Raw genomic sequence first — 23,297 nt, forward strand, 5'->3', positions numbered from 1 at the left:
CTCGATACTTCTTGTAAACTGTTTCTGTTACGTTTTCCCATCCTTTCTTTTTATGATAACAACGAGATTATTACAAACATGGTAAAAGCTGTTTAATATGAATTTCTTCAAAATTACTTCTCAGTAAAGTGATGCGATATTTCAAAACTGTAGCGGAGTTTATCAAATGACCTTTAATACCAACCATCATAACAACCAAATCAATGAAGGAATCGCAGCAGAGTCGATCGATCTGCAAGTAATGGCCATGTAATCTCCACTGGAAGCTCCCAAGAATCTGAATGTGATGTTAATATAGGCAATTGATTAGATGTAACACTTCTCCATGCAACCCGTAAAATCTGGTGGGCTTTTGAGCAGATTCTGTTCCAACCAATTTGCCAGGGCTATTGGCAGAATGCGTCTAATGTATCACAAGACAGGAGCGAACCTGAAACCATGTGATCGAGTAGCATACTTTTTAATCACACGAATAGGTCATCGCCCATTTTACTACATTTTCAACGCAGTTACGTTTTCACTTACATATGTTACATTCCTGAGAATAATGGCAGTTTATTTTTTTAGGTCACTTCGGTATGTTGGAACTAGAACTGAAAGTTGAGTGGAAACTAACAGGAAGATCTAAACTCATTAATAGTAGACAATCAGCAATTTTATCTCTGGTATCTCCGGTATTCAGGCCATCTCTCTGTTAACTTGTATATGTATAATTGGATAAAGCCACTGTGTTGTTGGTGGAGTTGATACTGCGTGGATGATACGGTGGCAACGATGTTGTGGATAGCACAGTAACTAGTAAGACTTGTATTACAATGAACAGAGGCAATTATGTGGATATCGTTAGAAAAACGTGACGCAAAGAGCCACTTGGAAGCCTGTTGAGCCTTGGATCGACTTCACTCAATAACGCACGACAAAGAACGCTATACAATATTCGAACTATATCACAGGAGTTTATCAAAATAAAAAAATAAAAAAATCAGGATTTTCTCATTTATAATAATAGATCTGAGTCGAAAGACCAGCCAACAGCTTACACATTTAACACCCACTGCAATGTGGTTCGTAGACAGGCTTTTGGCGACGATTCCGGGACAATTGCAACAGTTTTATATCCCTTTGCGTTTTATGCCTTGTCATGTGCCTACAGTTTTCCTGTCAGCGCAGTTTTCCATTCGCTTCCTACAAAATAATTGCTCTGATGCATTTTATAATAAATGTAATTATCTGATATTCAGTCTAGATCTTACAAACAGTTATTATCGTGTCTGAAAGTGTAATAATGATCAATGGTATTTCTAGAGTCCTTGGACGATCTATGTCAATCTGTGCCTGTTTCTACCACCTGACACTAAATATCACGAAGAAGAGCACATACTTTACTTGTCTGTCTGTCGCATATAAGAACAATGATTTACGATTGACATACAGGAATAATGATCGAGTGAAATATTTCCATAGAATGTGGGATGGATTCTCTTTTCTAGAACTCGTTCTTTTAGCCCCAGGTCAGCCCTTATTGAGTAAATTTATGATCAACCTCGGTTACTTTGGCTTAAATACAGTATCTGGAGCTATGTTATCCAATTGTTTTTCCACTTTAAAAAAAACACATAGGAGATTTTGATAACTATTTCTAGCTGGTCAAGTCGAGGGACTCGCATTGGTTTTGACGAAATGAGTGATAGCATGAAATATGTTGATAAATATATCTCATGTTGGAACCGGGGTTCTCAACCATTTTTTTTTTTTATCTATGGACCTCTTTAATTTCAGTGTGTGTGTTTATTGACAAGAAGAGAAATGAAAACTAAGAAAATCTATTTTACATGTAGCAAAATACAAAAACGATATAATCATGAGGTGACAACCATGTTACCCACCCCCCCACAACCTGTATAAAGGCAGACGTTTAAAGTATTATACAATGAACAACTTATTTAATAAAGAAATATTCGATGTTGAAAAACTAGTTTTATAGAAACTTCTTTCAGAATTCCTATCTTGTTTTTCATACATTAACTTATTTAGGTTGAACTGTTTCTTGCAATACATACCAATACATGTGTGTGTGGGGGGTCTAGCTTGACTCTGCTTGAGATTTGAAACTAAATCCACCGACTTGTTGCTTGTCAGAACGAGCGGGAAATCCTCTCCACACCAGATGATTGTTGGGGAAACACTCCACCCCTTAAGACCTGTACTGGTCAAGGAAAGGTCAGTCCTTTAAGGCTTGACCTTCATTACTGACCATAGTCAATATAACAGAGAGAATTTCCTAACTCTCCTCTTATGGTCAGCTATGACCAAGGAACAACATCGGCTCTTTTGTGTCAGCCAGACCAAGGAGCAACACATGCTTTTGCATCAGCCTTAACCAAGAGCAGCACTTCTCTTCGCCCTTCGCTCGACATGCGAAGAGAGGCTTTCGGCCACAAGAAAGGCTATACCGCCTTTATCTTTTCTTCCTTTCTAGTTAGCACCATGCATTCCTTACTCTTTCCCTCTCTACTGTCAGACAACCTTTTTCTACATATCAGCCAATAACCAGCGAGTCATCCTTGTCGTCACTATCACTAGAATTGCTACTGTCTCTTTAACAACCTGTCGGGTAAACGAATAAATATCTGTAAATAACATTTCTTCCTCCTTGGTGTTAATTCTTCGATGTTCACTGCTTACTCCGACGTGAGAACCTTCAAGTGTTACATCTACACGCTACATTCAGTGGTGGGCGACATCATATCGAACTGATATAGTACATCACATCCAGCCCGCTACGCATGCATCTGATACCAGGTTTTTTCAGGGGCCCTTAAAATGCTATTGGATCCCCAATTTACTATTTTGTTACGTAGAGCCCCAAAAATCTTATCTGGACCCTTAGGGGGTAAATAGACCACGGTTGAGAACTGCTGGATTGGAAGCTCAAGTGACCAATTTCTGTAGCATGATTGTATTTGGCATTTTTCGTCATTTCTCACCACCAGCCCTTCAAGGTGGTGGACCCTTCAAAATATTTGAAAAAGGATTTCTTTCCTGAATCGGTGAGTTTTGGAATCTTGGTTAAGCTACTGTTGATGGGGAAGATTGTTTCAGTGGCCTTTATACAATTGTTAGAATTTTGGTCTCCGTCCGGGATATAACCTTACCATTCTCTCTGGGAAACCATTAAATATCTTCGGAAATATCAGGCTTCCGAATTAACATTGGTAATTAAAGTTTCTTGTGGTGAACCGCCAACGAAGCTAACAAAGATGTGCCAACGCAAAGCATCAAAAGCGTTTCAAGAATTTCTTTGTCGACTCCATGTATAAGAAGATGGTTGAGCAATTTTTGAATGATGCTCGTGACAAACATGACGTAGAAATAAAACGAATATAAATTGACGGAAGTATCAAAGGGACTTTTCAAGATCGTGTTTTATTTGTTTGAAATTCCTTATGTACGATGAAGTATTTCTTTTTAAAGTTCACTTTCGTCGGAGTTGTGCAGACGTTATGCTTCTATAAAACAGTGGACGACCAACTTAATGTTAAGTGTTAATATTATGTTAAAATGTTATTCCATCGAGGTCGACTTTGCCTTTCGTCTTTTCGGAGTCGATATAAGAAGTACCAGTTGAACACTGGGGTCGATATAATAGACTTAACTCATGGGGACTATTTTTAGGAGTTCACAGCTTTTGTCGTACTTTTCTTTCTTCCTTTTTTTTTGTCCCGTTAAACTTTTTTTGCACGAGTGCTGTGTAGCAGCTCTTGAATAGTCGATGTTATCAAAGTGAAGCTGTAGAGACAATAATGTTTCAGTGATATTGTGAAAAACGATGCTTAGGCGATGTAGTGGTAATGATGCTGTGATCGTAATCTCATCGAGATAATGTTGCAAAGGTGATGCAGTGAATGCGAAATAATTGAGGCTTTTAAATAGTCGTGGTTTCAAATTTTGGAGAGAAGGCAGCAAGTCGATGACACCCACCCCAGTGGTACTCATTTTTATCGACACCGAAAGATGAAAGGCAAAGTCAACCTCAGCGGAATTTGATACGAGAATGTGAAGACGGACAAAATACCCCTAAGCATTTTGCCCGGGTGCCAACGATTCTGCTAGCTCGCTGCCCGAGGCTTTTAAGTAATATTTGTTGGACCAACTTAGAATTAGATCGAACACAGGGTCAATAACAGAACGCAAAACACTGAGCTTTTCTTTCGTAGGTCAGTGGCCCTATCAATGTGGTTAGATGTGGCCTTCATAGTTAATCTCTTTAATTGCGAAGACGTGTAGCTTAGTGGTTAGGGTGTTGCATTCACGATCACCAGACCGCTGGTTCGATTCCCATAGCGAGCGGCGTGTGTGAGTTCTTGAGCAAAAACGCTTCGTATCACGTCGCTCTAGAGCTGTGTGGGGACCGGCATACCAAAAGACAAACCCAACGTTTCCTTTCTGTCTCACAAAAATCGACTATAAGCGGTTGAAGTAGATTTTGCACTCTGACATTACCAGCAATAACTACCCCCAAACAGATCCCGCATGTGGCCTGAGTGGTGCAAAGATGTCACGCTCCTAGTGTAGGGAGTCAAAGATGTCACGCTCCTAGTGAAGGGAGTCAAAGATGTCACTCTCCTAGGGAAGGGTCTACCACCTTGAAGGGCTGGTAGTGAGAAGTGACGAAAAAGCCAAATACAATCATGCTACAGAAATTGGTCACTTGACCTTCCAATCCAGCGGTTCTCAACCGTGGTCTATTTGCCCTCTAAGGGTCCAGATAAGACTTTTGGGGCTCTACGTAACAATGGTGGGTGCAGCGACTCGCCGCCTTTACAGCGCATTCCCCTTCCCCTCCCTATTCTACTACTACTACTACTACTTTAATTTGGTCGATTTTTCATTCATAGAAATAACTCTAAATACCATCAATGATTCGTTTTGACCTTTTCTCTGTTAAAATTAGAAGTTTTCTCTTAAATGTGTCAACGATCTCAGTGAAATGAGTGAGAGTAAAATCTATTTTTAAGCTGGATAACATTAAAGATAATTTCCAACAGACGAAATAATCATTGCTGCTTCGTACTGGATTGTACGGTGACATACAGTGATACATCGCAGTACGAGTCTAATTCGTTCCACGAGCGAGCTCGTTTTACGATCTATTCGTTTTACAAATCAATTTTCTCCCATTGAAATTAATTAAAATATAATTAATCCGTTCCGGTCCCACAAAACCACCCCAAAATCATTTTGTATGGGCTTTAAAACAGAAAAGGTGCTGTTACAAGTAAAGTGACAACCATAAAATCCTAATAAAAGAGAGTGCCAAAGAAATATGTAATCTGGTTTTATTGATTTAATAACAGCAGAACCTCGCAGTACGAGTGCCTCGTTGTACGAGTAATTTGCTGTTCGAGCCGAGGTTCATGCGAATTTTTGTCTTGAAGTACGAATGACAATCCGTTATACGAGCGAGTTTCATTCAAGGGACTGCTAATCAGCCCTGAGCTTGCACATCCTCTTCCACCAAGCGCAGCCTTTGCCTTCTCAGTTTACTGTTTATCTTGTTATAGCAGCAACCTTATTGTGTTTTACCCAGCGTTTTTTTTATTAGTTTATTGCGTTTTTTTCTATTATTTTACAATAATTAGTTGTATTAGTCATGGGTCCATGTGCTTTAAATGCTCTTTGGATACTTCCATGTTAGAATTCTATTATTCTGCAAAATAATATTTAATTAGTTTAAATGTACACAAATGCATAATAATTTTTAATTCCATTAGACCTTCTTAAATACTATTAAATTTCATTCAATTTTAAAAAAGATAAAATCGGACAGAACTTATGGGATGATCTGATATAAATACCAGAATACAAAATAAATAAATATCTTAGGCATAAAAAACAAGAAAAGATGAGATATTAACGTGTTATAAACTTGAAACCTACTAGAATAAAACTTACTATGTGTATGAATGTATGAATAATACGAGAATTTTAATGGAGGTAAAGCTTCACTATAAGGGTACAACTGTTTTTTCACCCGTATAGGAGATAAAGATTAATAAAATTTGGCACACGATAAAATTTGCAGATATTTTTCTTAAAACATTCACACAAGCAAATACAGAATTTACATGTTGGACATGAGATATTCCATTCCAATATCCACATATTTATATTAAGAGTTTCAGGATTTCTTTATTAGGCATAAAGCCCTAAACACAAACACGGACACCACAAAGACAGACAAGACCACAGTGAGGAGGACAAAAAACATAAAACAAATGTAACTGAGATGAAAAATTATATAAAAATGAAGATGGTCGCATGGACCCCACTCCTATGCAGTACCATTTGAACCGTTCATTACATTATCTACAATTGTTCTTTGTTTTTTTCCTTTTTCACCATTATTTTCCATAAAACATTTTACTCTTTTTTCTTTTTCCTACAATTTAACATACTTATTTTTCTTTTCAATTATACTTCATCAACGGTTCAATATCTCTCAGCACAACCACTGGTGGCAACTCCCTGAACTCCACCCTTGCTCCTGGTGGGTCAACACTCTCTCCGCACATCTCCTTCAACTTCCTGTAGTTACCCTTTTCAATCACTATTGCCTTCAACTCCTCTGCATATATGTATGATGGTATCTTCTTTCGTGAGGAAATCCGGCGGGTCAATTTTTACAATTGACTCAGACGACGGCTGTACTCTTCTCGAACACAACAGCAAATGTTCTGCATAAGCCCACACTTTAGAAACTCACGGACACGGAACAATAGCGTGCAGGACGGGTTCCCTATCCTGCCTGCATCTTGGACAGTCCGTATGTCTAGATTGACCATGTCATGCGAGCTTATCCCGAACGGGTAAGGCTCCTCGGTAACATTGCCAGGCCAGGGATTTTTGGAAATTATCCAAACTCCTCGGCCCGAAAGTCCTTCGGAACAGACTGTCTTACTGGTTATCTCCGAGATCCAGGGTCTCCCCCAGGGTATTGTTGTTCCCAGCCTCTACCAACCTGCTATAGAAAGATGTGGTGGTACCAAAACCGCTGGCATTACCCGAACGACGGAACAGTAGGAGTGCTTTACGGCACTCCATGAACCATGGACCCAACCTTGATCAACGAAGGAACCAGTTTTCTCGTCCACCAAAAATTAGTGAACCTAGGAAACATCCGTTTCGCAAGCGGAGACTCGCTTATCTTACTTCGTTGTGCTGGAAAAACAGGCCACATTGAGTATGGGAAACACTTTGCTTTTCGTGGCCGGAGGGCGGATCTGAGGACACATACATGCGGTGATCGGTCCAACATTCTGCATCATGCATATATTTGATATGGAGGACAACTTTCTGATCATGTTCACGAACGCTCACGTAATCGAGGAGATGCCACATCTTGGAGCGAAGATATCTCCAGTAGAACTTGTATTTATTGGGCTGCTGAAAAATGGTCTTCGTAATCACGAGATTGTGCTCGGCACACAGGCGCAAAAGGTGAAGACCATTGGTATTCATTTTGCCTATCCCATGAGAACCGAGAACTCTGGGCCAGATGTTTACATTGGAACCGACTCTATCACTGAAATCTCCAAGAATACCGTTGTCTGTGCGACGTAACCTTCTCTTAACCGAGTTAAGAGACTCGTAGAAGGTATCTTTCGTGTCTTTAATAGTGTCTAATATTGGGGAATAGACACTGAAGATAGTGGCGGGCACTTTGTTACTGAGGAGAATTCGGAAAGTCATCAGCCTTTCACTTATATCGGTTGCAACCGAAGAGATGTTCTCCAGTAATGACGAATGGACAGTAAATCCAACACCATGAATTCTATTATTGCCTTGAGGAAGGCCTTTCCAGAAGTATATGTATCCCAGTGAGAAAGCATTCATCAGGAAATCTTGTTTCTCTGAGTGCAGCGATATCCACATTGTATCGTTTGAGTTCAGAGGCGATGAGCGTGGCCCCATCATGGTGTATCAAGGTTCGTATGTTGCAAGTAGCAAAAATGAGAGGCCTTGAGGATTTTCCTTTTAATCATCGAGTACAGTGTGGAATGGCCTGCCAGGTGCGATTTCCTGGTCAGGCGAAAAAGGATTGGCGTCTTTTAGACCACATTTCATAGGCCTCTCTTCAGCCGAGGCAGGCGGTGCGAGTCCTAAAAAGGTCCACCTGGTCAAGCAGGTAGATCACGAATCGATGTGCAGTCCCAGGGTCACATCGAGTCGGCCGTCTTGCCTGCGTCACCTATGTGCAGGATCCAGACTAAGGGTTATAACATCATACAGTACCTGCTCCCGTCATCTGTTGCTAATTGCCATAGGACTTAATTGGGGAGAAGTTGAGATAAGTGGTGTGAGAACAAAACTTGCGCAGCGGAGTTGATTAGGATGGTAATGGGGGCGCGCAAGTCCCATTCGCACGCACTTCACTCTTTCTAATCTCGATCCAAGACTCCTTCATTGAAATTTCAACATCAACAACAAGGTATTTTTGTATGTATGTATGTATGTATGTATGTATGTATGTATGTATGTATGTATGTATGTATGTATGTATGCATGTATGGATGTGCCGATTTGTATGTTTTATGTATGTAATCTCATGCATATAGTTGCATATCTAGACATGCTCATATATATTTAAATGATAAACTTCTGGAAAGTTTTACAGATTTTTACAGTTCCAGTGATGGATTGGATCTGTAGCCTTCGAATTAGCTTTCGCTTTTCTGGTTTTGAGAAGCCTAATTTCTCAAGAATGGTATTTAGGCAGTGTAATACATATCCCAGTGTCCCAGTAATTACAGGTATAAACTTGAACTTGTAATCTTGATTCTCAATAGTTCTCAATAGTTCAACGCAGATTTCTCAATAGTTCAACGTAGGTATTCTCTTTTTCACTATCTTCAGCTTTATGTTAACATCTGCTGGGCAGCTAATTTCCTTAATTGTGCAGTTTCTCTTCTCTATCCCAAGCCGTTATATCAGGTCTGGTGTGCTTACATTTTATTGACGTCTTCACTGGTACATTTCACCACTATTCCTTTACATTTCTATTGTTAGTGGCTATGGCTTCTACCATGGCTTGCGGTTCTTATTTCTTTGTCCTCGGGATTATCCTTCCGACGGATTTCATTGTAGAGTGTTCTAGCTACAATATCATGTCTCATCGATAGATAATATCGTGATGACATTTTCGGACAATTGCTTATGATATGCGTGGCATCTTCAGTATGAACTCCACAAAGTCTGCATCGGTTGTCACAACTTACAATTTTTCTTGCATCTCTATCCCTTTATGTATCAGGTACTTGGTTGATATTTCCTGTTCCTGGATTGCAAACGCATACCCTTGAAATTGGGAGGTAGTAATCCGGCAACAAATCCATCATAAACTTCTTTGGTGATCGAAGTTACTATCATCACGGAGCTTTCTGCTGACATATCCATGCAAAGTCTTCTGTTCATAGAGGTTCATCTTTTCATCTGAGGATATGCTGCGGTAGAGTCGTGCGACCTCTTTGGGCATGTATTCTAGGTTATCAGACAAAGAGTGTTGCTCGAGGAGCTGCCTTCCAAGTCTTATAAGGCTATCAGCCTCTTGTATGCAAGCTTGGTCAAGGGATGCACTTCGACACTTGATAGCTAGAAAATGTTGCCGAAGGGAAATGATGCGACATTCAAAGGCATTTTGGATCGATGTTTAGCCTCCTATGGTATGACTGTATGTATGAATCCGTAAAAAAAAACATACGCATCAGTCAGAAAATTGTTAATAACCTGTGAATTGAACAAAAGTAACTTATGTCTTTTTTTCTTTTTGCTTCACGAGTTGTACAAAAACTTCCTTGTTACTTTAACTGTGTAAATTTAAAATCAATACTATGTATTTAAAACCTGAATTGCCTCCCTTTATATTGAAGCCGGAGTTATTTCCCTTGCAGAGGAAGTTAGATTCACTAAGGGAGATAACTGAAGGTAATTAAAAGTTTTCCGAAAACGTTTCCATCGCGTTCATATGTATAAGTTTGACTAAGGGCGATGAGCTGGCAGAATCGTTAGCACGCCGGGCAAAATGCTTTGCCGGTATTTCATCTGTCTTCATATTCTGAGTTCAAATTCTGCCGAGGTCGACTTTGCCTTTCATCCTCTCGGGGTTGATTAAATAAGTATCACTTACGCGCTCGGGTCGATGTAATCAGCTTAAACCCTTCCCCAAAATTTGATACCTTGTATAGATGCTTCACTAAATGTCATATAGATGCTTGAGTAAATATATCTTTGCGAAGTCTTTGTTAATTTTTTAAAATAATGATTATTAAAAAAACAATTGAAAAAAAAAGAAAAAGAAAAAGATACGTGTTCATTTTCTGTCCACTGTTTACTTGAGTTAAATTACATTGGGCTAAAAAGAAAGAATATATATATATATATATATCGTTAGCCACTACACACATTTTTTTCTCTCCTTGTTTTTTCAGTGTTCCTTTCTGTAGAAGAGCGCAGGCTCGAAATGTAAAAGACTTTTTCTATTCCTGAGCCAGTATGCTCTGATGGATGTGTAATGTCAGTGTGCATACTCGACAGAGTGTAAGTACCTTGAGAGAAAATTTGGACCTAAGAAGCATCAGATGTCATATGCAAGAGAGACGACTGCACTGGTATGGCGATGTTGTGAGAATGAATGTGGATAGCTGTGTAGAAAAGTGCCACATCATTGTGGTTGAGGGAACCTGTGGAAGAGGTAGACCCAGGAAGACCTGGGATGAGGTGGTGAAGCTTGACCATCAAACATTGGGCCTCACGAAGCAATGACTAGTGACTGAGACCTTTGGAAATATGCTGTGCTTGAGAAGACCTGGCAAACCAAGTGAGACCATAACTTCATGGCCTATGCCAGGGTGTAACCAGCCCACTTATGCATACCTTTCCTTCATTAGACACTAAACTCTGCTTGCGAAGACCTGTTGAGGCAAGTGAAATCATAATCAAAATCAAATTTGATGATTAGCATCTGTGCTAGTGGAGCGCTAAGAGTACCATACGAGTGTGATCATTGCCAGAGCAACAAACTGGCTCCCGTGCCGGTAGCATGTAAAAAGCACCATTCAAGCCTGATTGCTACCTGCATCACCTTACTGGCACTTGTGCTTGTGACATGTGAAAAAACATTTGAGTGAGGTCATTGCCAGTGTCGCTGGACTGGCTCCTGTGCAGGTGGCACATAAAAAGCACCATTTGAGCGTGGCCATTGCCAGTACCACTTGACTGGCCCTCGTGCCGGTGGCATGATTAACTTCCTACTTTCAATTTTTTGTCTATGTTAAAAAATCCTATCTTTGAATTATTTTGAAGAATTGTTAAAGCTTCAGACAAAATCCTTTATGACAAAAGTTTCCAACTTGGCTCTGAGAATTTAATTCAAAGTTTGCAGAGTTGGGAGACCTTTCAAAATCTTAGATTTATTTAAATTTATTTAAATTAAAAGATTTTTTAACATCTCAAATGCTGAAAACTTCAGTCTTTCAGGATTTGCTCCATTTCATTACTCTCTGTGTTCAAATCCTGCTGAGGTCAACTATGCTTTACATTCTTCTGAGGTCAATAAAATAAAGTACCTGGAGATGACGGTATAGAATAAGACACCTCTCCTCAAGATTGCTGGTCTTGTGCCTAAATTAGAAACCATTATTAGTATTAATATCTTTTGCAATATCTTTGTTATGAATTCCTTTAAGGTTACCTTTACTAATACCCAAGGTTAAACAACAACAAATACCATCAATCATCACACCTTTATTTTCAATTTTTGTTACACCTGTATACTCGCCTTCTCTGATCTCCTTTCCTTGCAGTACTCTCCTTTTCTTTCATCATCATAATCATCACCAACACAGCCACCAGAACTATCACCAACTATATCACATCCTTTTTATAATCCTTTTCTTTTTGGCCCAACTCAACATAATCACCACTTACAATACTGCCTCCACAACCATCATTACCACCACAATTACCAACTTGTGATCTCTCAACACATGACCCACCTACTAGTGGCACAATTACTTATGACTCATCAATTTGTGATCCATCAACTTGCAATCCATCAACTTGTGACCCATCAACTTGTAATATATTATCTTGTGACTCTTCAATTTGTGATCCATCAACTTGCAATCCATCAACTTGTGGCTCATCTTTGTATGATTCATCTACCTGTGACCTATCTACTTGGGATCCATCAACTTGTGTTTCAACTTGAGCTTCATCAACTTGTGATGCTTCAACTTGTGATCCTTCAACTTGTGACCCATCAACTTGTAATATATTATCTTGTGATCCATCAATTTGTGATCCATCAACTAGCAATCCCTCAACTAGTGATCCATCAACTTGTGATCCACCAACTTGTAATATATTATCTTGTGACTCATCAATTTGCGATCCATCAATTTGTGATCCATCAACTTGTAATCCATCAATTTGTGATCCATCAACTTGCAATCCATCAACTTGTGACCCATCAACTTGTAATATATCATCTTGTGACTCATCAATTTGTAATCCATCAACTAGTGATCCATCAACTTGTGACCCATCAACTTGTAATATATCATCTTGTGACTCATCAATTTGTGATCCATCAACTTGCAATCCATCAACTTGTGACCCATCAACTTGTGACCCATCAACTTGTAATATATTATCTTGTGACCCATCAACTTGTGACTCTTCAACTAGCGATCCCTCCACTAGCAATCCATCAACTTGCGATCCATCAACTTGTAATCCATCAACCTGCAACCCATCTATTTGAGATCCATCAACTTGCAATCCATCTACTTGTGACCCATCAACTTGTGACTCTTCAACTAGTGAACCTTCAACTTGTGATCCTTCAGCTTGTGACCCTTCAGCTTGTGACCCTTCAGCTTGTGATCCTTCAACTTGTGATACTTCAACTTGTGATCCTTCAACATGTGACCCATCAACTTGTGATCCACCAACTTGTGAGTCATCAATTTGTGACTCCTTAGCTAGGAAGCCATCAACTTCATGTCTATCATCTTGAGACACACGAACCAGTGTATCAATATCATCATCTTCTAATGTTTCAGTTTGCAAAAGAATATAATTATTTAGGGATTTCAGGTGATCTTGTAATAATTCTGGTTCTTTATCAGGTTTGCCATTAGTGTCTTCATCACTTTTATTACTCATGTCATCATTACCACCACCATGACCACCACCACCACCATCATCATCCTGATTGCAAATACTACCAACACGATCAACACCATTATCACCACCACCACCACCACCAACACTATTAGCACCATCCCCATTAATGTTACCTTCAGTACCACCATCATAGACATTGGCTGCATAAAACTCTGGATCAATTTGCTTCTCTAACAAATATTTAGAAATTTCCAAATCTTTTCTTGAAATGTCATCATTGTTGTCAGGAGCAGCTGTCATTTCCATAAGTGGCCCTTCCTCTTCTGTCAAGCCTCTTCCTGGAGACATCAAGCTAATACTGGGGCTCTCCTTATGGCAATCTTGAGGCAGATTTTGATCCACTGACTTATGTTGATCCAGTAAATATTGGAGACTCAAGATCAAGCTTTCAGTTGAACATTGTGGCTTCAGTTTCAGAAGATATTTATTGAGTTCACCTGTGACAGAAATAAAAAAAATAAAAAATAATCAAAATAGATTTAAATTTTTTTTTTTTTTTGGAACGGTGGATCATGAAGCACATATAAAACTATAAATAACAGCACATAAATATTGGGTTGAAAATCTAGCTTTATGTCCTTCAAGATTCGCTGTTCCATAAAAAAAGTATTATTTTATGTACTCCTCACTTGTGTCTCGAATGGCCACTGCACCTACAAAAATTACCCTCCAAGACGCAAGTCCTGGCAAGATTGTTGATGGAAGACCAGCAGTCGCTCATGCATACCAGCCGGTGTTATCCAAGGGAAAGACAAGGGCTGATACAGCTTGACACAAGGGATGCTGCAACTAATTTCTACAGCTGAGTGAACTGAAGCAACATGAAATAAAGAGTCTTGCTCAAGAACACAACTCATAACCTGGTCTGAGAATTGAACTCACTACTTCATGATTCTGTGCTCTACGCTCTAACCACTGAGTCATGGACCTTCGCTTTACAACACCAAAAACTGGTAAGAATAAAGTTTCTAAAGTGGATAGACAAATTCAAAAGATTGCTAAGGTTTAATGGTAGAACACTTGACATGTTTACAGGAGATGTAGGTTCAAGTTCCAAGGCAGCTTTGATTTCTTCTATCTAATATTTACAGCTTTATTTCCTTCGAGATCCACTGTTTTAAAAAAGACTTATTTCATGTTCTCTCCAAAGTTTCTTATGGACAATAGCAGTAAAAATTAAACTGTTCAGTTTAGACAAGAATTCAACAACTGATTAGTATTAGATATCCAGCTCTTAAACATAGAACTGTTAACTTGGCTAAATTGTACCAAGAATAATTAACACATTGGTGCTGGTGCCACGTAAAAAGCACCCAGTATACTCTGTAAAGTAGTTGGCCTTAGGAAACACATCCAGCAGTAGAAACCATGCCAAAACAGACCTCACTGATTCTGGTGCCATGTAAAAAAGCACTCAGTCCATTTTGTAAGGTGGTTGGCACTAGGAAGGGCATCCAGCTGTAGAAATCATGCCAAAACAGTGAAGCCTGGTGCAGTCTTCTGCCTAGCCAGCCCCTGTCAAACTGTCCAACCCATGGCAGCATGGAAAGCAGATGAAATAATGATGATGATGAATGACCAAGTAATAGCATCTCTATACTTCTCATCTCTTTCAATGAGTCGACATGTTTCAGAAGATTATCAGCCAACAAACATCATAAATTTATTTACCCAACACTTTTTGTATATCTTTTAATTCTTCATACAAAATATGACAGAATCATTATTTCAAATCCTGTTGTGCTCAAATACTTCTTTATTTCCCTCATAGAATTTGAACCCAGAACATAAAGATGGATGAAATGTTGCATCTTGCCTAGCATGCTGAAAATTCTTCCAGCTCGTCACCTTAAAGATATTCTATAGTATTAGTTATTTTCTTTAGAACATCATAAATGGTGATGCCAATTCAACATGATACTCTTCTTTGGCAAGTCTTCAGTCACTCTACATTGTTAATCACTAAACTGAGGACAAACAAAGTAGATGTCATCTTTTATTATGTAAATTGAATAAATAAATCATAACAGAACAAATGGTAAGTTAGGAGTGTTTATGTAATTTACTTGACTTTCAATCACAGGTGTAGAAACCCATTGACTATGATGCAACTCAGACTCTTAGCAGTATGTATTGATACCTGTGACAAGATTCTTTACCTTAAAATATTTCCCTCATAGCATCAATCTTTATAATTATGATATCCAATAAATTATAGAGTTAATTTATAAGAGGAAGCTTAAAATATTTCATTCATTCTATAACAACTACATCGACCTCTCTAATATATTGGGTATTGGCAGATAATGTATTTTTTATATTTAAAACAGGGATATTAAAATATTTCCTGTTAAGCTGATCTTTATTAGGTATTGATTGATAATCATCATCATCATCATCGTTTAACGTCCGTTCTCCATGCTGGAAATTAGGACACATCCTTTATTCTATAATAGTTGAATCAATTTCTACAATTTATTTGGTATTAGCAGATAATCTATCCCTTAAAAATGGAGGGAGATGTATTTAAAAGTGGCTTATAAAATAAATTCTTAGATGTATAAAATACCTTATTAAAGCTTACCTGGATTAAGAATGAGTGCAGTTCGGAATAAAGCCCACTGCTCAGGCGGTGGTTTGCAAATGAAGTTACTGGATCCCACATGAACGCGACGGTTCTAAGTTTCAATTTAAGAAAAAAACGAATATAAAATTAAAATTATAAAGCAGATAACATTATGGAAAAAAATTAATTTTCAAGGGAGATAACTCAGAATATTGTATGGAGAGTTATCTTTCTTTGTTACTTTATTGATAACTGGGTGAAAAAATCTACTTTCTACCACACGTATCAACCACTGTATCTCGGTACACTTCTATACAATGAGCTGTAATTTTTGAAGCTTGATGTAAAATATCTGAGAAAATTAGAGTGCCTTTTTTCGCACTGCGTTGGTACATGTGTATCCATCCCTTTACCGTAAAGTGCACTACGTATCTAGTTTCAAAACAATTTTAATGCTTGCTTTTGTCAACAAATACACACACACATACATGTATGTATATGCGTGTGCACGTGTACAGACATGTAAATAAGTAAATAAATAGGCAATGAAGAGGTTTTAACGAATTTTTTACTTTGAGTAAAAAATAATTTTTACAAACTCTATCAGCAAAACAAATGACCTTTCACTAAATACATTAAAAATGTTATAACAATCCGAACACCATTTCAGAATATTATCTCTGTCCTCTTTGAGTATATAAAAGAGGAATTTAGCAGGGGCAAAATGAGTAAGACAATGTCAAGTAAATACACATCAATATCTATCATCCTTAGACAACAGGAAGATCAGAAATGCATCAAAAGTTTTAAATATCTTGGTCAAATGAAAGAGGATCATGGGAAAATGGCACCTAATAGGACAACAAAATTCAACTAAATCAAAAACCTCAACATAAAATATTCTCTACAGCTTCTTCCCGATCTGTTGGAGTCACTCTCTTCACAATATTTTTACATACGTAGGAGTGGCTGTGTAGTAAGTAGCTTGCTTACAAACTACATGGTTCTGGGTTCAGTCCCACTGCATAGCACCTTGGGCAAGTGTCTTCTACTATGGCCTCGGGCCAACCAAAGCCTTGTAAATGGATTTGGCAGATGGAAACTAAAAGAAGCCCGTCCGTTTATATGTATGTATATATATATATATATATATATATATATATATAATATATATATATATATATATATATATATATATGTATGTATGTGTGTATATGTTTGTGTGTCTGTGTTTGTTCCCCCAACATCGCTTGACAACCGATGCTGGTGTGTTTATATCCCCGTAACTTAGTGGTTCGGCAAAAGAGACAGATAGAATATGTATTAGGCTTACAAAGAATAAGTCCTGGGGTTGATTTGCTCGACTAAAGGCGGTGCTCCAGCATGGCCACAGTCAAATGACTGAAACAAGTAAAAGAGCAAAAGAGTATACCATGCAGTTAAAGAGAAGAATTTATTGAAATTAGTCATTACTCATTTTACCCCGTTGTAGGTTTTTTTCTTTTTGAATAGTAAAAATTATCAAAAAAGACATTAACGTGGAGGAAAATTAACTTAGAATCCAACAGAGAAAAGAATATTAATTGCTTAACACCAGAGATAATCCAGATATTTTGTTAGCAACCTCAACTACAATTGGGTCAAAGTTGAAGAAACATTTCTTGAAAAAAAAAGTACCTGTCACCTTGTTATGTCCTAAATTAACCCAGCTTTAACAACAACAACTATGCTAACCAATTTTTACTTCTAAAGACGATGCAACAATAACAAAATGAGGATTCAATACTTGCAATGTAATGATTTCAAACAGGTAAGAAGAAAATAACAAGAAATCAGAGATTACTCATTTTACCCCGGTTTCTTCCTAGTGAAACTAAAATAAGCTGCAGTACTTAGTATTCACTGACCTGGAGATCACTCTACAATCTGGTGGTCGCTGAGGAAGCTAAGAATAGACAGATAGCTTGAGAGAGCCATTTTAAACCATAAAGAAGGTGAGGGTTAGCAAGGAGTAGAGCTATGAATTCAGGGTGCAGGTAAATGTTCCCTGAGGCTCAGTTTTCAGTCCTCTTCCATTTATTATAGTCTTTCAGGCTATAACGAAGGATGTCCATGGGAAATACTATATACTGATGATCTATTTCTTATATCTGAATGTGTGTAAGAATTAGAAAAGAAATTCTAGGTGTGGAAGCAAAACCTAAAATCAAAGGGGGCTAAGAACTGAGCCCTAGAAAAGCCTAACCTCTGAAGCTACGCTGAATTTGTTGCTGTACTTGTTGCTAGCTCTGAGTACCATTTTTTATGAGAGTACCATTTTTTATGGCTTATATGGCTCACATAAGTGATTTATCTACTTCAAGTTTCCTTAGTGACCACCAATTTGCCAAAGAAATGATGCTGCCAAAGGTTTTCTCCAGGTTGAAAAGTGCCAGGTACAGCATCTTGCTCTTAGCTAAGTACTTCTCCTGTAGTTGTTTAACTAGGAAGACAGCATCAGTAGTACTTCTTCCAAACACAAAACCAAACTACCTCTCCTTTAGGCTAACTCTTTCCCTAATCAATCAATCTGTCTATCTGACCATCATTTTAACACCTGCTTGTCCATGCATAGGTTGGAGAGAATTTACTGAGGCAGATTTTTGCAGCTAGATGCCTTTCCTGTCACCAACCCTCACCCGTTTTTGAGCAAGGTAATATTTCCCCATGATGGCCAGACATGTTCTCACAATAAGCTAGAAATGAATGATGCTGCCAGTATGACAGTAACAACCATTTACAACTATCATGTCATGTCAAGATAAGGATACACAAGCACAAACACACACACGATGGTCTTCTTTCAGTTTCTATCTACCAAGACCCCTCACAAGGCTTGGGTCTGCATGTGGTTATAGTAGAAGAGACTTGCCCAAGTTTCCACACAGTGGGACTGAACCCTGAATCATGTGACTTTGAAGCAAACTTTTTAGCACACAGCCATACCTGCACCTATATATGTCTATGCATTTTAAATATTCTGACAACATTGTATTACAGACACATTTCAGCTGATTTCACCAAATGGTTTCATACACGACACTTTTGGAGAATCAGTCTCAGCACTCATCAGAAGGGTTGGCAGAAATAGTATGGTATGTACTCATTCCCTCCGGAGGGTCAGAAAGTGCCAAATCCAGTTTACAGCTGGCAGAAACATTAGCACGCCAGGCAAAATGCTTAGCGGTGTTTCGTCTGCTGCTACGTTCTGAGTTCAAATTCCACCGAGGCTAACTTTGCCTTTCATCCTTTCAGGGTCGATTAAATATGTACCAGTTATGCACTGGGGTCGATATAATCGACTTAATCTGTTTGTCTGTCCTTGTTTGTCTCCTCTGGGTGTAGCCCCTTGTGGGCAGTAAAGAAATAACAAAAAATTGTTTGGAAAAACACTATGGGAGAAAACCCAGAATGGAATCTTTTGTTCCAAAGAGGCAACACCACATGTCCACTAAATGACCAAATGCAACACAGAGACTACAGTATATAAGACAGATGTGAAATCAAAGGATCCCAGTGGACAGAACAGACATGCAGAAATGTGTATGAACAAAGATCCCTTCTAGAACAGAATTAACAACCACAAATCCTCCTTTAAGATCCTGAAGAGGCAAAATATTACAGCCTGAGCAAGGCACATATGAGTCATTGCAATATCAAGTAGAAAATACCTGAGTGAGGTAAACCTTGCTTCAATAATAGTAGAAAGTCAAGCTCTGCTAAGCAGAGAAAAGTATTATACTAAAGAAGTTTCTTCTCCTGGATTCTAACTTTAACTGCAAAAGCAGAAATTTCTGATCCTGCCCTTACCAATGTCAGTACATACCTGAATACTGGTAGAACTTTTACCATCTGTATTTTCCATCACCACAATCTGAGGTTTTGGCATAAGGTTTGCCACACACAGCTTTATATACACACATACAAACCCACATACATATACATATAGACGTCCACACATGTTTCTAAGATTAAACCATCTTCCACTACCAACCCCACTTCCTGCTCACAAATCAACTGATGGCAGTCTCTGATTCCTGTCCACAACTCTAATGTGTTATGGGTTTTTTTACATACACTTTTTGTTTTGGATTTGACACTTTCTAACCTCCAGTAGTAAAGAGCCTGTGCCATATTATTTCAACACTTCTTACTATTATCAAGACTGATTTCCCCAAACTCATATGCTTGAAACCAATCAAAATCACCAGAAACAGGTTTATAATATTGAAATTGCATAAATAGTTGACATACCCACTCTTTTGACCAATGCATGAGTGCCTGTTTCCCTCATTCATGGATTCTTAGGCAACAGTATGTATATATATATATATATATATCGCATCAAAAAAGAATTCGTGATAGAAGGGGTTAAATTCATCCTGGAAAATAACTTCTTCGCCTTCAATGACAACTTCTACCGACAAAAATCGGGGACTGCGATGGGTACACGAATGGCCCCCTCCTTTGCCAACCTAGTCATAGGATATCTAGAGATCAGTCTGTATCGCAAGGTTCTAGAAAGATATGGCAGCCCTTTCTCCATCTACATAGAAAACAACTGGAAGAGATATCTAGATGACTGTTTCATCCTTTGGCATAAAAATATAGAAAAACTCATAGAATTCCAGGAAATTTTAAACGGACTGGACGTAAACATCCAATTCACGATGGAATATAGCCAGCAACAACTCCCCTTCCTCGATATCCTCATTAAAAAAGCTAATAATATAATAGAAACAGACATATATTATAAGCCTACAGACTCTAAGCAATATCTTCCATTCAATTCATGCCACCCCAGACACACCAGGATGAATATTCCCTTCAACCTAGCAAAAAGGATATGCACTATAGTCTCGAACACAAACACCAGAGACACACGACTACAAGAACTAAAAGATACCCTTATCACCAGGAACTATCCACCTTCACTTATTGACAAGTGCATTCAACGTGCCCTTCAACTTAACATCAAGGAACTGAGACATCCCAAATCAAAGAAAAACTTACAACCAAAAGCCTTACCATACATCTCCACACACAACCCTCTCAATAACGAAGCCTTCGGCACCATCCTCCACAACATACCCCTCCTAAAAAAAGACCACAGAATGAACACAATCCTCCAAACACACACGATCATAAAAAGCAAGAGACAGCCTAAATCCATGAAAAGTCTCCTAACACAAGCCCGAATTCACTCTTCAACACAGAAGCCGACAGTAAAAAAATGTGGAAGACCCAATTGTGGGATATGCGACTATCTAATTGAGGGATCAGAGTTCTCCTTCAAACAGGGACAACGGTTTACAGTGAAAAGCAACTTCACATGTGCTTCGGAGAACCTAATATACTCACTAACCTGCTCCGGGTGTCAAGAGCAGTACATAGGCCAAACAAAAAATGGTTTGCGTAAACGAATGGCCCTGCACAGATCCCAGATAAAAATTCCCCAAAACAGAAAAATAGCTTTTAGCCAACACATAGATACTTGCGCCAACAAAAAAACACCAAACTTCAGGATTTTCCCCCTCTACCAATTTAGGGACGATACAACCTCGAGACAACGAATAAGTAAAGAAACTCTCTTTATTGCAAAATACAGGCCACTTCTTAACGGGTCTACGACAAACAATTAATATACCTCAACTTTAGAATAAAAGAAATATTCACACACAAATATTACATTCCAAAGAATCCATTAGTAATCACAGCTTAAATCACAGCTATAATCCATAACATACCAACTTCAAGTCATACAACACCTCACTACTTTAACCCATTCATATTCTCCCTTCTCTGTTTTTTTCTTCTTCTTCTTCCTCTTCTTCTTCATCATCATCATTATCATCATCATCGTCGTCATAATCATCACCACCTTCACCATCATCTTCTCCTTCTCCTTCTTCTTCTTCTTCTTCTTCATCATCATCATCATCAACATCGTCATCTTCTTCTTCTTCTTCTTCTTCTACTTCTCCACCTCCTACCCCTTAACTTTGTCACTAATGTTTTTTAGTATAACACCTACGCTAATTCTATAAACAAGCCTGTCAATATAAATATTCTCCTGAATTGAACTGAGACTGCCAGCCACCCCTGACCATTCAAAATACGACCATCAGGGCACTCCCAGATTCTCCCACCCCCTTTCCTCACCATCTTTCTTCCTCTACTACCCTACCAAGAACTCACAACGACCTCCAACACACAAGTGCAAACAAGGGAGTCAGAGAAAGGCAGAATGCCACTTAAATCTGAACACTACTATAGAAATATTCTTTTAAAAAAACTTTTCTTCTAATTTTTCAAAATTTAATTATTTAATCGTTACAGTTGAAAAGGTCTCAAAATGACCGAAACCGGTACTGAAAGATTCACTATAAAATCATCTTAGCATTTTCTATTTTTGACTTGTTTTTTCATATATATATAATATATATATATATATATATATATATATATATATACACACACACACACACATATATATATATTGTATACATACATAAATGTGGGCATGAGTATACTATATATATATATATATATATATATAAAATATATATATAGTTATGTAGTTATATATGTATATAAAAGGGCAAAGATCCATCCTTGGTCATGGGATTGCACCTAGGAAGTTACCCTCCAAGGCACAAGTCCAGGCAAAGTTGTTTGTTGAAGACCAGCAGTCAGCCATGCATACCAGCCACCACTCCCCACACCGCCAATGTTATCCAAGGGAAAGACAAAGACTGATACAGCTTGGCACCAGTGATGTGATAACTCATTTCTACAGCTGAGTGAACTAGACCAACAAAAAATAAACTGTCTTGCTCAAGAATATAACACACAGCCCAGTCTAGGAATCAAACTTACTACCTCGTAATTGTCAGCCTGATGCTCAAACCACTGAGCCATGTGCCTTCACAGGGGTGTATACTATATATATATATAATTAATAATATCCGGGTAATAAAGATTTTAGAAATTCTTACTACCAGTGGCCTAGCGTATAGAAAAATTAGTCAATAGACTATATATTATTCATATAAAATACACTGTACATTTAAACACATAAGAGGTGTCCATCATAGGAATCCCTTATGCTAGAAAGAACATCTAAGAGAATTTATCCCTAATTAGTGGTTTGGACTTCAGCTGTTCTTTCTAGCGTAAGGGATTCCTAAGATGGAAACCTCTTAATGTATTTTAATGTACACTGTATTTTATATATACATATATATACATATATATATATATATATATATATATATATATATATATATATATATATATATATATATATATATATATATACAGTTAGCCCAACTAGTTCAGTCAGTAGAGCACAAGAATCTTAATCTTGGGGTCATGGGTTCCTGCTTCACATTGGGTCAGCTCTTTACAGGTGCAGGCATGCTTCCCAACCATATGGGTCATG

The 23,297-nt window shown here is 38.1% G+C and overlaps 1 protein-coding gene across 1 annotated transcript in view; it reads right to left on the reverse strand.

Moving 5' to 3' along the window:
- Positions 1–11,787: 11,787 nt before the first annotated feature.
- LOC115221005 (dynein beta chain, ciliary-like) overlaps positions 11,788–23,297 on the reverse strand; it is a 198,543-nt gene continuing 187,033 nt past the window's right edge. The window contains exons 73-74 of the mRNA XM_036510277.1: positions 15,833–15,926; positions 11,788–13,685 (exon numbers count right to left, since the gene is read on the reverse strand). Coding sequence (XP_036366170.1) covers positions 12,073–13,685; positions 15,833–15,926 — 1,707 coding nt within the window. The 3' untranslated portion in view covers positions 11,788–12,072. The remainder of the gene's footprint in view (positions 13,686–15,832; positions 15,927–23,297) is intronic.

Source organism: Octopus sinensis, linkage group LG17, assembly GCF_006345805.1.
Source record: "Octopus sinensis linkage group LG17, ASM634580v1, whole genome shotgun sequence".
Lineage (NCBI taxonomy): Eukaryota > Metazoa > Mollusca > Cephalopoda > Octopoda > Octopodidae > Octopus > Octopus sinensis.